General features: G+C 44.7%; 1 protein-coding gene across 2 annotated transcripts; it reads right to left on the reverse strand.

Annotated features, from left to right (window-relative positions):
* Nucleotides 1–1,405: 1,405 nt before the first annotated feature.
* Nucleotides 1,406–14,169, reverse strand: WBP2 (WW domain binding protein 2). 2 transcript variants are annotated; one of them, XM_006269241.4, is made up of 8 exons: nt 14,059–14,169; nt 12,227–12,335; nt 10,766–10,901; nt 9,000–9,092; nt 8,272–8,409; nt 5,374–5,496; nt 4,052–4,128; nt 1,406–3,020 (listed from the first exon to the last, which is right to left on the reverse strand). In XM_006269241.4, the coding sequence occupies exons 1-8, from the start codon at nt 14,115–14,117 to the stop codon at nt 2,967–2,969; spliced, it is 789 nt and encodes a 262-aa protein (XP_006269303.1). In that variant the 5' UTR covers nt 14,118–14,169; the 3' UTR covers nt 1,406–2,966. The 2 variants fall into 2 exon arrangements, with proteins under 2 accessions (XP_006269303.1, XP_019349981.1); XM_019494436.2 differs by having other exon boundaries at nt 5,374–5,499.
* Nucleotides 14,170–16,972: the final 2,803 nt, after the last annotated feature.

The raw sequence follows: 16,972 nt of genomic DNA on the forward strand, positions 1-16,972 counted from the left end.
TTTCTGCCCTCTTCATCTATAGCTTTCCTGACACTTGCTTCCCTCCTCTCCCATCTGTTTAAAAACACTGCAAAAAGAAGCCTAGCTATGCCCATGATGTCACCCAACAGCCTTCTCTAGCCCCCTATTGCTTCTGCTTCTGACACGTTTACCTCAGAATTTCCATGCTATACTGTATTTTGATTCTTATGCACAATTTTTAGAGGTATTTGGGGGTACTCACATGGAGCAGAGTAGGAGAGACATTCCTTTTGAACACATCTAGCTAGCAGAAAAGCCTCTGCTCAGATGTTTCTTTTCTAGGGTGAATCCAACAATAGAAATGCTGTGGGTCTGGAGGGACTATATGCACCAGAGCTGCAAGGAAAGTGTGTCTCTGGACAGGAGCTGTGTCAGGTATAAAACTAGGGCAACATGTAATTACAGGAAGGCATGGAAAAGATTGCTACAGTACAGAACACTTTCCGTGAGCCAGCGCAGGAACCCCCTGAGGTTTACTGGAGGAGTCGTGGGAAGATTATGTTCCAAGAAACTTAGAACTGTTAAAAATTATTCCTGGATTTGAGGTTATTCATAACAAAATTAACTCATAAAGTAGGATTTAGCAGGAGCTCAGTGTGCCGTAACATCTACTTGTCTGTTTTCCCCTCGTAGCCTTACCTTGCTAGAAAAACTGGAACAGATAAGCCTGCTTTAAATTAAATAACACAGATGGGTAGGCTGCTAGGGCTGGGTGTGCTGTAGGTTTGGAAGATGGTGATATCAGTGGATTGGTTGATTTTGAGTGTGTTGTCAAGGCAGCCTGTTACAGCTCAAAGAAGAAAGAGAAGCAAGGCCAAGATTATTTGCCTGCTTCTGGCCACATTCTGAATGCCGTCAGCTCCCACTCATTTTCATGGGAAATGGAAATAATCAACTATAAGTTTATATAGTCTCCAAGTCAGAACTGATTGCATACCTCTGCATCCTGGAAAATGAAGGGGTAAATGTGAGTGATTCCTAGAGTTTAGGGATTCTTACAAATCTGATGGTAGTAGGCATGATGACTATGTTCATACTTTACCTTTCCGTCTAAAAATTGCAGTGTGTTTTGCAATATAGGAATGAAGTTGGTTTAGGAAAGGTAGTGGGGAAAATGTTCAAAAGCAAAGGAGCCTAAATCTTGCTGACTTTCCATGTGTCTTGGGTGCTTTGGGCAATATAACCATTTTACAAACAGGGAAGCTGAAGTCAAGAGAGATTAAGTGAGTCACCCATGTCACATAATAAATATGATAGACCCAAGAATAAGATTGAATTGTCCCGACTCCTAGCTCTGCACTTCTTCCTGCCCCAGGCATGGGGCAGGGTCATCATGACCCCAATCATATTTCCATGAACACAATAGTAGAGGCAAAAACAGACAGAGGTTCAAGCTGATTTATCTTTACTTCACAGTCTCAGCAAACAAATCTGCATTCAAAAGTTATTTCACATTAATATATTAATTGAACATTTTCAAAATAAATATTTTTTTTCCTTCAAAATAACCATTTCTTTACATCACTGCAATTCCAAAAACAATTCTAGAAAAGTCAGTGCGCAGACAGCAGCAATATCATCAATCAACTAGAGATCAAACTAAAAGAAGACAGGAGGTGAGCCTTTTTTTTCACCCAGATTGCATGCAATGAGTCTCAGCAAGCTTCCCTAACACGTGATCTTTCTGCATACTTACTGGGAGAATGACTGTGCCCCTCCCTGTACCTTCCCACTTGAATAACTCTGTAAATCTGATTTATGCAAAAGTCTCTTTACAATGCAAGTTTTCACGCAGCTGATTATCGATCAGTTCTGCAGAAATCACAAGCGCCACAGTGACTGTTACCAAAGATCAACAAGATGACATAATGGAACAAGCAAGCTTGCACCTCTCTCAGATCCCAGACGCCCACATGAATGAGCAAGATTAGTGTTATTGATAAAGTACATATTTGGTCTGGGACCACTAAAAACGGTGCTAACCATTACACAAGAAAATGAACAAGTCAAACAGAGTGCAATTTCAGACATACTTTCAGGTCTCAAGTTCTGCTAGAGTAGATTTTACGTACCTATTTATCCACCTGTACTGCTCAACTAAACAATTTAATTGCAGCAGTAAGACAGTTCACTGGCCAAAGCGCAGCTTATATTATTGGAAAGGGGAAAAATAAATAAGATGTATTAATGTTTAGAAAAAGGAATGTTCAGGATTTAGTGATTTAAGACCCATGTGTCCATCTAAAAGGAAAAGAGACAATGGAACATTCTGGTATCCTGTTATGCCACTAACCAATCTTATAAGAGGGCAGTATGTTTCCGCAAAAGGAGAAGCTTGTCTGCAAGACGACAGGACACATAATTGAACTTTGTGGGGCTACAGAATGCTTCAGGTGTCCATGATGACAGAAATTTTCTAAGTACTCAAGAAAAAATTCAACAAGTGACAATTTCCTTCCATTTCCCAGCCTCTTTCTGGAGCCTCCCCATGTGATAATGGGTCAGAGGAAAGCTAGAAGAGATACTCTGAAGTTCAGATTTGTCCAGGAAAGGCCAATAGTTTTTTTCTGGATGATGGCTCTGTTGTTAAATGTCAGTTTGGAACAATCACTTAGTTCAAATAAAAGTAATTTTAAATATCAAAAGAAAAAAAGTGATGGAAGAGAAACTAATCATAGACAAAAACCAAACTTCCAATTCTAGTATCACCGAGTACAGGAAGGGCAGGATTGTTACACCAGGGATGAACAAACCCTCAAGGCTAAAAGTAATCCATAACATTTTAAATCTCTTTCCTTACTACGCACGTTATCTACCATTGAAGTTAATGGAAGTTATGTGTCTCAAAGGAAGGCTCTATTCCTTAAAGCTGTGCAACCCACCCCAAAATTCAGCCAAAGTGGGAAACAAGGAAGCAATGGATTGTGGAGAAGTTCCTTCTCAGCTTATTGTTTTTTCTTGTCTTCTGGTGGGAAGTAGGGAGGTGGTGGTGGTTGATCCTAAAAGAGAAGGGGGGGAAATGTAACAATCATGGCTAACATCAACGAATTCATACACATTCTGCTTCTGCCAAAAGGAGGAACTATCAACACAATCAATATTGCTGCCTTTAAACCTCTACTTCCCATACGTGATTGTTGTCCAGGTTACAAATATTAAAGCTGGTTTCCCATGAAATTTACCCCAAGAGATTAATTCCTTATAGAATCAAAGAATCACAGAAAATTAGGGTTGGAAGGGACTTCGGGAGGTCATCTAGTCCAACCCCCTGATAAAAGCAGGACCATTCTCTACTAGATCATCCCAGCCAGGGTGTTGTCGAGCCTGGCCTTAAAAAGCTCCAAGGACAGTGACTCCACCACCTCTCTAGGTAACCCATTCCAGTATTTCACCATCCTCCTAGTAGGAAAGTTTTTCCTAATATCCAACATCAACTTCCCTTGCTGCAATTTGACATCATTGCTCCTTATTCTGTTATCTGCCACCCCTGAGAACAGTCTAATTCCATCCTCTCTGGAACTGCCTTTCAGGGAACTGAAGGCTGCTATCAAATCTCCTCTCAGTCTTCTCTTCTGCAGACTAAATAGTTCCCTCAGCCTCTCCACATAAGTCATGTGCCCCAGCATCCTAACTATTTTTGTTGTCCTCCACTGGACTCTCTTCAACTTGTCCACATCCTTTCTGTAGTGGGGGGCCCCAAAACTGGACACAGTACTCCAGGTGCCAAATAGAGGGGAACAATTACTTCCCTCAATCTGCTAGTGCTGGTAATGCTCCTACTAATGCAGCCCAGTATGCTGTTAGCCTTCTTGGAAACAAGGGCACACAGTTGACTAATATCCAGTTTACTGCCTATTCTAACCCCCAGGTCCTTTTCTGCAGAGCTGCTGCTTAGCCAGTTGGTCCCAAGCCTGCAGTGGTGCAAATAACTTCACAGTGACTCTTGATTTCTCTTAAACGTACAACATTCTCACCCTCATAGAACAGCATGCAGTTGTTTATTACACATAGGACAACGTGTGAAACTTACCGCCGGCATGTAGACATTGTGAGGGTTGACTGGACTGTAATAAGCACTGGCAGCAGCTTCTGCAGCCTTTGCTTCAGCTGTTGCAAACAAACAGATCAAAGAGTTAAGTGAGGCTGCAGGGAGTTTTCTTTTATAACCAAATAGACCCTGCCATATTTCCTCCCTCAAGTACTAGAACGGCTTCTGTTTCTGTGCAGAGGGGCAATGACAACAAAAATGTGCCTGGCTAGTGCAATCCCTCCCAAAGGATAAGTGTCACCATATTACAGCCCAATTAAACAAAATTGATTAAGAGCTCTTGAGGGACTCTGCACTGAAAAAGCCATGCTATCCTGGTGTATGAGCTTAGAGGTGCTACCTGGGATGATTTCACAACCAAGGAATAAATGCCACCAGTTGCTTCTGAAGAGCACTGGAACACAGGCACCACTCACAGGAAGTGACCAAAGACACACTTTTAAACAGAAAAACAAAGGCTTAGAGAAGCTGTGGGCACTTGCTCCTTGGAAGAAATTAATCCACAAGAGCAGCCTGTTGCTTTTCACGATGCTGAAATCTTGGATTCACTTGACAGTCCTCAGCAGATCAGAGGCAGACTGAGATTCAAGAGATGTGCTAGATCCTGACTCCTAGAATACTGCTTTGACAAAGACAGATCCAACAGGCAGCAGATTCCCACACAAGAGTTTCTAAGAAAGTGCTCCATAGGATTCTGATTAACTGTACTTGACTTGAAAATAGGAGCGTGAATTTCATGCCTGCCTCACACTCATTTTTCTTCTATATCTTGCACTCAGTATGATTTATTAAAGGAAATGTCAGCAGGTCAGATTCAAAGAGCATAGCCATTATGCCCATGCTAACTAAACTTAGCTTTCACGCTGATTTTTCTCCTTGTATGACAACCATCTCTCTAGGAAAACAAAGCTGCATTCTTTTCTGCTTCATATCTCATAAGCAGAATTGATTCAATCATACAATTTGTTGTTTCTATCCAAGCTGCAAAGATCTCCGATTGGCTTTCAAGTCAAGTTGAATTTGTAGGGCTAGCAGTTATGGAAAAAAACCTCACAATGTTTAACTTGGGAGCAGGTTGGTTATAAAATTACCATAAATAAATCTGAAACCCTCAACGATGCCAATTTTACTGTTGCTTCTCAGAGGAGACTCCCACTCAAAATATTTTTGCTCCTACTCATTGCTCCCAATATACTTTTCCTCGATCACATCACTGTCTAACAGAATGTATATCTACCTCCACCTGGGAATATTATTACTATTAGAAAGAGGTTCCAATTTAACTCCATGAACACATTTCTTACCTGCAGGAGTGGAAGGAAGATCTGGACCACCGACTGGAGGTTCCATGGGCCCAGGATATGGAGGTGGTGGAGGCTGCATATAACCCATGGCTCCATCCATCATGGGAGGACCAGGATAAAACTCTGCTAAAAAAACAGAATGAAGAATCAAAATACTTTAAGAGGGAGTCTCTTTGCTTCACTCACAATATAGAGCCAAAACAAGTCACAGTACGATTAAATAAGCACCTAAGTGACGTGAGGCACTGAACCAAACTGGAGAACAATCCAGATGGGTTAGAATACAGGGAGAATGTAGTGAAGGGGATTTAACTGTAGGAGCCTATTACAGACCTCCTAACCAGGAGGAAGAGCTTGACCATGAATTCACTAGGAAACTGGCAGAGACGTGCGTGGTCATCATGGGCAAATTCAACCACCCTGACATCTCATGGGAAGAGCATTCAGCCAAATATGATTGATCACAAAGTTTCCTCACTTGCATTGAGGAGCTCTATTTGACTCAATAAGTCTATGGGCTGACAGGAGGTAAGGTGCTCCTGGATCTGGTACTGGCCAAAGGGGATGATCTAGTCAGCGACCTGAGGATCAAAGGGAAGCTTAGTGACAGTGATAGCAAGTTGATCACTATCTCTATTCATCGCATAGCTGGCAAATCAGTCAGCAATGCAGAAATCCTCACCTTCAGGAAAGCTGACTTTCACAAGCTCAGGAGGTTGGTTGTTGAGGCCCTGAGAGACCATGATCTGACAGGTAAGGGAGTCCACAATGAGTGGTTGCTCCTTAAGGACGTGATCCTAAAAGCACAAGGGAAGTCCATTCCAGCCCGTAGGAAAGGTAGCAAAAGGGCTAAGAGACACCCTTGGCTCAACAGGGAACTCATGGACCTCCTGAATCTGAAAAGAAAAGCTTATAAAGGGATGGAAGCCAGAAACTACCACTAAGGAGGATTATGCAGCACTGGCCCGTACCTGTAGGGAGCGGACCAGAAAACCCTAGGCTGAAAGTGAACTCAAACTGGCTACAGGAATCAAGGACAAAAAAAAGTCCTTCTTCAAATATGTGGGAAGTTGAAAAAAAACAAACAAACCCAAGGGCAACATCAGACCCTTGCTGAACCAAATGGGGCAACTGATATCTGACACCCAGAAAGCTAATCTCCCTCAACGATTACTTTGTGTCAGTTTTCCACCAGCCCAAGGGGATCATCCTGCCTGACAAGACGCAGGACTATCAGGGCAAGGGCCATCATATGCCTATAATTGGCGAAGATCTTGCGAGGGAACAGCTTGAGAGGCTGCGCATCCACAAGTCAGCTGGCCCGGATGGAATGTACCCAAGAGTACTAAGAGAGTTGGCTGATATCATAGCACGACCAATGGTGAGGATATTTGAGAACTTGTGGCACTCAGGAGAGGTTCCTGAAGGTTGGAAGAGGGCCAATGTGGTGCCTATCTTCAAGAAAGGAAGGAAAGAAAGAAGAAAGGAAGATCCAGGGAACTACAGGCCTCAATCCCTGGAAAGATCTTGGAAAAAAATCAAAGAAACCATCAACAACAGACTAACGGAAGGCAATGTTCTGAGAGACAGCCCACATGGCTTTGATGCGGATAGGTCTTGCCTGACCAACCTAATTTTCTTTTATGACCAGGTGACACATCACCTGAACAAAGGAGAAGAGGCTGATGTCATATTTAGATTTCAAAAGTCTTTGACTTGGTTTCCCATGATGTCCTCATGGTAAAACTAGGGAACCATGGCCTTGACAAACTTACGGTCCGATGGCTTGGGAACCAGCTCTGTGGTTGGACGCAGAGAATGACAGTTGATGGAATCGAGTCAACATGGCGCATGGTGACCAGTGGTGTCCCCCAGGGCTCAGTAGTCGTACCAATACTTCTTAATATATTCATAAATGGTCTGGATTTGAGTGTCAGAAGCGGACTGGCTAAGTTTGCAGACGACGCCAAATTATGGGTAAGTGCGGTCATGCTAGATGATAGGCTAGCAATTCAGGCTGACCTGGACAGGCTAGCAAAGTGGATGGATTCAACATGGAGAAACGCAAGGTGCTCCACCTCGGGAGAAAAACCCATATCATACTCATAGGCTTGGCAGTGCTACACTCACTAGTACCACAACCAAAGAGACTTGGGGGTCATGACTGACCACAATGTGAACACGAGCCACCAATGCGATGCTGCAGCCAGCAAAGCGAATAAAACTCTGGCTTGCATCTACCAATGCATCTCAAGCAAGACCCAAAAAATCATCCTCCCACTGTACTCGGCCTTGGTGAGGCCACAGCTGGAGTACTGCATCCAATTCTGGGCTCCACACTTTAGAAAGGATGTAGAGAGGCTTGAGAGTCAAGAAGAGAGCCATGTGCATGATTACAGGTCAAGAGAACAAGCCTTATGAGGAGAGGCTGAGAGGCATGGGACTCTTTAGCCTGGAGAAGTGAAGGCTCAGGGGTGACTTAGTGGCAGCCTATAAGTATATAAGGGGTGTGCATCAGGAACTGGGAGAATGTCTGCTTACCAGGGCACCCCAAGGGAAGACAAGGTCCAACTGCTGCAAACTGCTGGAAGACTATTTTAGACTGGACATAAGGAAAAACTTCTTTACCATTCAAGTCTCCAGAGTCCACGATAGACTCCCCTCAGAAGTGGTACAACCACCTACTCTGGATACTCTTGGATGCTTATCTTGCTGGGGTGATCTGACCCCCACTGACTTCCTGCCCCTTGGGCAGGGGGCTGGACCCGATGATCTCGCAAGGTCACTTCCAACCTTAATGCCTATGAAAACTATGAGATAGTATCTTGAAACAAGCATCCCTTGTCTCTCTTCCCTCAGATTTTTTTAAAGCTTATAGACTTAAATTTGCAGACTCACCTGGAGGTGGTGGTGGATAGGGGTAACCTGCCGGAGGGGGAGGGAAAGTCCCATTGGCTGCAGGTGGTGCAAAGGCATAGGCTCCATTGGGCATATAGGAATAACCATATGCTCCATTAGGAACTTCACCCCTGGAAGCTATAAAGAGAAAATTCAAGTCAATTCAACCAGGTCCACACGAGTGCATAAAGGACAAGACAGCCAGAGCTCTTCACAACAGGAAGTAAAACTCAGAGACCAGTGGTGGCCAACTGTCACTGTAGCTGCCTGTATGAGGCCAACTGTACAACCAGGTTCAAAAACAGACTAGGACAAATGCATGGAGGACAGGTCCATTAATAGCAATTAAATAAGAGAGTCAAGGATGTATCCTCTGACATCCCTAAATCAATGATGGCTGATGCCAGAGAGTATGATGCGACAGATTAGATTAGACATGCCCTATATACATGCTTTTCCTCTAAATCATCTTATACTGCCACTGTCAGAGGCAGGCTCCTGGGCCAGATGGATCATTAATCTGACTTAGTATGGCACTTCTTACATTTTTTTAAAGTAAAGCAAGTGAATTCCCAGAACTGGCTCGAATTAAAAATACATTTTAACCCACTGGGCTGCATTTTATTCTAAGAGTACAAACACATCAACAGAAAGCCATTATCCCTCTACCCTGTTCTTCTATGACTAGCTGATTTAGCTTTCTTTTTCTTTGTTAAAGACTTCAGTACCTTGAGATGCAACCTGCAGCATCCGTTGTCCAAATTCAATAGCACCCCCGGCTGAAAAGGTCATTTTGAACGTCACAGATCCTTCCCAGCCACCTGCAGAGGAAGAGAGGATTCAGAAGGAAGAAGAAAATCCTTTTCAATGTGTTTTAAGACTTCTATGGCAAATATTGTGGTGAATTAAAGATCCCTCCTAGATTGTACTTCGCAAGACTTATACCTTAGAGGCCCACGGAAAAGTGGTAAAAGTGCTGTAATTATGTCTTGGCTGAAGTCATGTTGGCCTGCTGGTATGTTTCAAATTAAGAGATGTCTCAAATATTGAAGCATCAATGAGGGAGAGACAAGGAAAGTTTCTAAAGAGCTCCAGTTCTTTTGTCATACCTGCCACCCTGTAGACCAAGTTATCGGGAACATTAGATTTGCTCCATCTTTGTAGAGGCTTAGTGCACAGGACAGGGAATTTGTTAATTCAGGCTGGTAAAAAGCCTTCACAGCTATACTCAAGAGTCAGCTGTAATTTAAATTTGGAAATTCAAATACCCAATAAAACAAAGAGCATAAACGGCATGAGTTCTCATACGAGCAACATTAATCCACTACAGAGTCCAAGGAAGATAGCCTAAGTTAGTTTAATAAAAATTAGTGACATCTCACTTTCAGACTAAACAGGAAAGCTAGAACAGCCAAGAGTCCTAACAATGCATCACGGCAGTATCAGTGTCAAGCTAGACAAAGCTACAAAGATTAAACATCATGAACTAAACCAGACGTGCGTGTGTGTTACATAATGAAGCAAACCTCTTCTAGGGAAGAGGCACACAGAATGAAGCGAATCCATTTGCCTTTCATATGGTTTCTACTTCACTTTCACTGTACGTGCTTCCTCACAGCCTAATTTGTCCTATTTGATTCCACACAGAAGCCGTGATACTGACTCCAGGATAAAAAAAACTGTAGTATCATAAGTAATGGATCATGATTTTGGTGCAGAGGTAAACAGGAGAAATTGAGCTGAGGATGAGAAAGTTTATTAAGTGACAACTTTAGTAACAAGGAAGTGACACCAAAAATCGTGAGCAAGTAAAATCCTTGTTGTACAAGTCTTTTTCCTCTTCACTCCATATTTGACCCAGTATGGCATCTTCTTTTAAATGAGCTTCCCTTGTTTCAAAACAGTCCAATCTCTTTCAACCCTGACACAAAATTAGTTTTAAAGAAAAGGGAATAAATTAAGTGATTTAAAATTGCTTTTATGGCTAATATATTTTGTGGCAACAACATGCCTTTCCCTCAACTTGACTGACTATACACGACTATTTTCTGTATGTAATCATATCTGAAAGGGAACAGACTCAGAAAAGAAATGGATGTATTCAGCATAAGGAGATCTGGACAGGGATCGAATAGGTTGTTATCTCAACTGGCCATAGCTAATTGATGTCCTTAGAATGGTGCTGGCATGGGTTTCTCTTATCCAGAAGCCACTTAAGGATGTTTAGTCAATGAGATCAGGCAGCTGATTGAATTTAACATTCTGAATAGAGGGTGGGAATGAGATCTGATGCTTTAACAGACCACTTCATTGTAAGCTGGGGAGGGGTGAAACATTTTTAGCTATTATTTTCAAAGAAAGCAGCAAGGTTTTACAGTTCTGTATAACAAATTTTTGAGTATCATTCAGTTTGGATCAAACCCAATACTCACTTCCCTGTGAATCTGATACGCTTCACATCTTAAACTCTACTATGAATCCATATAATACATACCTCCTGTTTCTGCTTTCACTGTACCCTTAATGTAATTTGCTCCAAAGACAGGCTGCTTAATCTCACAATCCTTCGTTAAATAAAAGGGCATCATGAAGGACTGCATGGGGTCCTTTCCCTTTGACACAAAGATAACCTGCAAGGCAAAAGAGCAAATCTGTGACAAGGCAGCTTTAGAATGGTTAGGAAACACAGGGCCAAGCTACTGTCAGAAGATGGAGTTCAACATGTTCAAACTGCTTCCCACGCTTGTAGCTTCTAATCAGTTCTCCAAGTCACGAGATCTGCAGCGACGGGTAAACAGACACTATCAGGCAAACACTGCAAAGGACCTTCTAGAAACAGACCCTGGAAAGGATTACCCGGCTGCTCCCTGCTCTCCCCATGGCCATGACTTTATAGTTTAACTGTTGCTTTAAGCAACTAACTGTACATGTCTACATGTCTAATTCAATTCCTAAGAATATCTGGCAGGCTACTGGCCATGTTGTTCCGATTATAAATATCATAGTTTCACAGTTGTTTGGGGATGGAAGGGACCTTATAGATCAAGTCCAGCCCCCCTGCAATTGGGCAGGAAAGACTGCTGGCATCAGATGACCCCAGCAAGGTGGGCATCAAGATGCTTTCTGAAGATCACCAGGGTGGGTGACTGTACCACCTCTGGGGAGAGTCTTTTCCAAACCCTCAGCACTTGGCTTGTAAAGAAGTTTTTTCTTATGCCCGGTCTGAAGCAATCTTCAGTCAGCTTCTGCCCATTATTTCTAGTTCTTCCTTGGGGGCCTTGGTGAACAGATGCTCCCCCAGGGCCCTGATGTATGCCCCTGATATATTTATAGGCTGACACCAAGTCCCCTCTGAGTCTTCTCTTCTCCAAGCTGAACAGTCCCAAGTCTTTCACTGATCCAGCATACAAGGTGACTCCATATTTTCAGGTTCAATTTTAGGAAAAACAGTTTTTTCCCTGAACTATAAATCAATAACTGTATTTGAAGATACTGAACTGCTATGGCCCTTACAAAACCCCACAGGAGAATCAAATAACCAAGGAAATGAGCCAGGGGGCTATATACACTAAAAAGACAAGAATAAAAACCGTACTAAAACTTGACTTCATATTTTTGTTGCAAAATACAGTATGTACTAAAATCAAGACTGGACAGGGCTTAATTATAGGCTAACCCCACATATAAGTAGGGCATGATTTTTATGGTTTGTCTGGAGGAAATAAAGGGCAGACTTCATTAGAATGATTCACTAGTTGCTTCTAGAAACTAATATGTTTTCTCACCTTGGCAAATCAGATAGAATTTACAATGCATTTGTGATGCTCCTGAGTCAAAGGATCATCCTAACTTCAAGGGCCACTAAATGAACCACATTTTCCAGAATCACTAGTTTCTATGAAACTTTCATTATAAAGACTCCAACTTAACTATGCAAAATTACTTGGCTACTTACTCTATATGGAGTCAAGAAGACGCTTCCTTTCTTGGTCCCTTTGAAGGCATCCAGCATAGATTCCATATCACTGAAAGCAATTTCTACGTGGTCATAGGTCATCAAAACGCTAGAGACAAGCCAAGAAAAGAAGAGGCCCATTATTAGGACTCAATTTGTAAGAGTAGGCTGTATGTGATTTGGGGGCCTATGGGAAATGAGTCAATAACCTCAACCCAGGATTAAGTAGAGGAGCTGTGTTCTCACAAGAGATAAAATTGCAACTGGTTTCTTTTTAGGGAGCCTCTGACTTCATCATTGTAGTGCTCTTGTATTCTGCTTATCGTTTTGACTCAGAAAATGGCATATTCAAGTAAGTGCTACTCATACAGTTCTATTGATATGAAGGTGCCTTACACAGGTACAACAATAGGCTGCAGTGATTTAACTAGGTTTGCATGGAAACCACATTCCAACAGAAACCATTAAATCAGTACAGAAACTATGTGGGGCGCTGGCCTCAGTGGGGATAAGCCATGAAGGATTGTTGCCCTGACGCAGGGAATCGTCATGTCAGAGTTCATGGTGGAGAGATGTTCCGCAGTTACCTGGAACATACGTTTTCCACAGCAGAGAGAGCCCAGCTCTTTAGCAGGCCTGCCACAAAGTAACCCTGCATCCTGAGTACCACTCAGATTCTCTTCCCTGCCTGATCCTTCTGCCCCTCGCCCTGCGCTCCCAGTCTGATCTGCTGCTCTCCTTTCTGCTTCCCACCCTGTACTCGCAGTCCAATCTGCTGCTTCGCTTTCTGCCCCCTTCCCCATACCTCCGGTCTAATTTCCTGCTTCACTTTCTGCTCCCCACCCTGTACTCCCAGTCGGATCTGCTGCTCTGCTTCCTGCCCAAGCTCCCCATCTGATCTGCTGCTCTGCTTTTTGCTCCCTGCCCTTATCTGCCACTGTCCCACCTCTCCCATTCCTGATCTGCCGTGTGTCACATGCAGACGCTGCCCGTGCCACGGGCTGGCCATCCATGTTCATCATCCATGTTCTATAGAGAGGGAACGTCCGTCTCCAGGGATAAAGACCAGCAACCTTTTTTCTAGGACAACCCTCGCCAACAGCTCATTTCCTAAACAGGCAGACGAAAGGTGGAAGTCCCTGCAGGGGGGCTGCAAAGAGGATGGAGCGGTGGCAGATGACAGAACAAGGAGCAACGGTCCCCGATCGCAGCAAAGGGCTTTTTGGTTGGATATTAGGAAAAACTCTCCCATGAGAAGAGCAATGAAGCGCTGGGACAGACCACCCAGGGAGGTGGTGGAAGCTCCATCCCTGAAGCTTTGTGATCTCCGGCTGGACAAAGCCTCAGCTGGGGCTGGTCCTGCTCGAGCTAGATCAGGATTTCTCAACCCATGGGGCGCAACGATCTGTAAAAGGGCCACGAACAAACCAGAAAAACGGGTTCAACCTTTACAAGGGGGAGCCGTGGGTTGCCCCCTGCAGGCGGGCGCAGCTCTACGCTGCCAGGGGCGGCTCGGGGGAGCGGGAGGAAGGCGATCAAGCCGGGGCTGCCACGCTGACATGCACGTGGCAGCCCGGCAGCGTGCACAAACCTAGCCGTGGCAGGTGCCAGAGCAAGGCGCAATGGGCTCACGCTGCAGCCAGGAAGACTGAGGACGCGCGCTCCGGGCGCCGCAGGGCCGGGGCGGGAAGGGTTAAACCCACAGGGAGGGGGCGGGGCGCTCCAGGCCCGCGAGGAGCGCCCCGCCCACGCGACCCGAGCCCCACCCCCTCGGTAACGGCCACCGGGGGTGGGGGGCAGGTCGCCCCGGGCCTGGAGAGGAGGACGCTCACCTCTCGCTGTTGTTGACGATGACGCCGCCGCCCTCCGAGTGGTTCTTGTTGAGCGCCATGGCCAGCTGCCGCGCGCTCCGCCTCAGGAGGGAAGGACCCACTGCGCCTGCGCGGCGCGGTCACGTCAGCCGGCGCGGCCCCGGGGCATGCTGGGAGATGCAGGCGCCGGGGCTACCTCCAAGGGGTGTGGCCTGCTGTTCCCGCCAGAACCAGGGCGGTGCCCCAGGCCACGTGCCACTGTGGGCTCAGCTTTCCCCTGCCTAGGGGTGCACCCTGCCGGGACCCGGACCCGGACCCGACAGGGTGGGAAGCAGATGGGAAGTGAGGGGCATAGGACTGGCCAGGACCAACAAGATGCACCATAAGAAAACAGGGCTGGAAAGGAGGTCAATAGAGTCCGGGCCCTGCTGAAGACAGGACCATCCCCAACTAAACCAGCCTGGCCACGTGTCAGTCCAACCCACACTCAAAAATGTCCAGGGATGGAGATGCCACAACCTCTCTAGGCAGCCTGTTTCAGTGCTTGACCACCCTCTCGGTCAAGAAGTTCCTCTTCATCTCCCCCCCCCCATAAATTTCCCCTGTATCTTGAGGCTGTTGCTCCTAGTCCCTGTCCCCTGCAGCCAGAGACAAGCCCATGGGCGGATCTAGAATTTAGAAAAGGGGGTGAACATGGTGCATCATCTCCTAAAACAATGCACATTTTTCTCCAGTTAAAAAAGCTAGAAGCTTTACTAACCTGCTTAGGGGCCTAGGCTTGCACTATTCTGCTTAAGATTGAAGCAAAACCAAATATAACTTCATTGGACTGAATTAAAAAACAATCTGCGGGACTGTGAAATAGGAGTCTCATGACCAGGAGTAGCAAACAGACCACAGAAATGCAGAAGAAAGGCAAGCTCGATGGGTGGAACATCAAGACCATTGAAAAGAAGAGCAGGTCATGACCAGCAGCAAAATGAAGGCATCAGGTAGATTATAATAAGCCATGAAATCAAGTGACTCCCTCAGCATTGCCTGACTAGAAATGCTGCTGCTACTGCCAGGCTGTTAGTTTTAAGTTTGAATGGAGTAGGAATCAAAGAGGGGCGCAAGTGCACCCCCCCCCCCCATATCCACCCCTGGAAAGGCCCATCTCCATGAGAGTGGGAGAACCTCACCCCCTCTTGAAGTTAGGCCGTAGGCATGACCTTGTTTTGACCCATTTCATGGTTTATCCCAGGACAAATGCAACACCTGTGTGTAGCCAAGTAGCTTGATCCAATGCTTGACCATCCTTCTAGCCAGGAAGTTTCTCCTCTTCTCCATCCTACATTTCCCCTACTGCAGTTTGAAGCCGTTGCTCTTAGTCCTGCCTCACAGATGTGAAGTAGGAATGGACAGTGTCTAAATCAGCCTTCCCAAACTTCTTCTCGGCATGATCCGATTTACGGCCCCATTTCCTCAGCATGGCTCCCCACTTCTGTGACCCCATCTGCTGATGTTGTGATCCCATTTGGGGTTGTGACCCACAGTTTGGGAACCGCCGGTCTAAACCATCCTGACCCGCTGTGGGAGTTCTTTGTGCCAGGAGAATCGTTGGGTGGTTTTTTTCTGTAGTCAAAAAAGGAGTGGAAGTGAAGAGCTGGCATATTCTGAGTCTAAAAAAGGTGGAGAACTGCTGTAGTCAAAAAAGGAGTGGAAGTGAAGAGCTGGCATATTCTGAGTCTAAAAAAGGTGGAGAACTGCTGTAGTCAAAAAAGGAGTGGAAGTGAAGAGCTGGCATATTCTGAGTCTAAAAAAGGTGGAGAACTGCTGTAGTCAAAAAAGGAGTGGAAGTGAAGAGCTGGCATATTCTGAGTCTAAAAAAGGTGGAGAACTGCTGGCCTCTAGGGAGACTTGGATTGGATGTGGTTTGCGGGGCTTGTTCCGTTTTCTGTTTCTCTCCCAGGCCACAACTGAGAGCAGCAGAAGGACAGATGCAATTGTATGAGCCAAATGTATTTTTAAATGTCACTTTCCACATTTGTGAGAGGAAAGGATTTTTTTTAGGTGTTATCTTTTATTGGACCAATTATATGGCTGGGATAAAGTTGGACAAGTTTGTGAATGCAAGGCATTCTTCATCAGGTCTGGGGAGAAAAGCAAACACGACTGTTAAGAACCATTGGTAGAGCTGTGAAATTGGAACGTGCAGGGAGACATTTCCAGGGAGTGTGGTGATAGACAAATAGCAAATTTCTACATTTCTTTCTGAGCTCCTGCACCAGTGAACCTTGAGGAAGTGAAGTGCAAACCATTTTTTTGAACAAGATGTCCCCCACACTGTGAACTCTCCACTGGATTTCATTTGGAACAATTTTTGGCTCTTAAAATATCGTTAAAAAGAGAACTCTTGCTGAGCTGTAACTACAGTTCAGGTTCCACCACCCTTTTCTAAACCTTTTGATTTATATTTTCTGTACTGTAACCATGGGGATAATCCAGGTTTGTTCTCATCCTTCCTGGGAGAAATCTTGAGTGTATTTAGAATTATTATTTACCTTCCGATTATATTGGATCCTGACCATACATAAAAAAAGTACGTGAAGTCACGTGAAGTACCCTTTAAATTGACTTGGGAAGAAACGGTTTATTTAGACTTAGTATTCTTCCACGATTCCTGTCTTTAAATGATTTGTGTTGTTGCTGGGGGGGTGGTGGAACAGCTGCACTTGATGGATGGGTGTTTAGGTTTGTAAAGTGCTTTGATATTATATGAATTGCAAGTTATTTTTTAAAAAATGTAATTGTGTTGTGGTTTACACCTCCTCTATTTTTTTTTCTGAAGAAATTTCCTGGCTGGCACAGAAGCGGCTAAAAACCACTCATTTAACCTGGATATAATCCCAGGAAAAGACCTTACAAGCAAGAGCTGTTTATATATCACATTGCA

Source organism: Alligator mississippiensis, chromosome 8 (assembly GCF_030867095.1).
Source record: "Alligator mississippiensis isolate rAllMis1 chromosome 8, rAllMis1, whole genome shotgun sequence".
NCBI classification, from domain to species: Eukaryota; Metazoa; Chordata; order Crocodylia; family Alligatoridae; genus Alligator; species Alligator mississippiensis.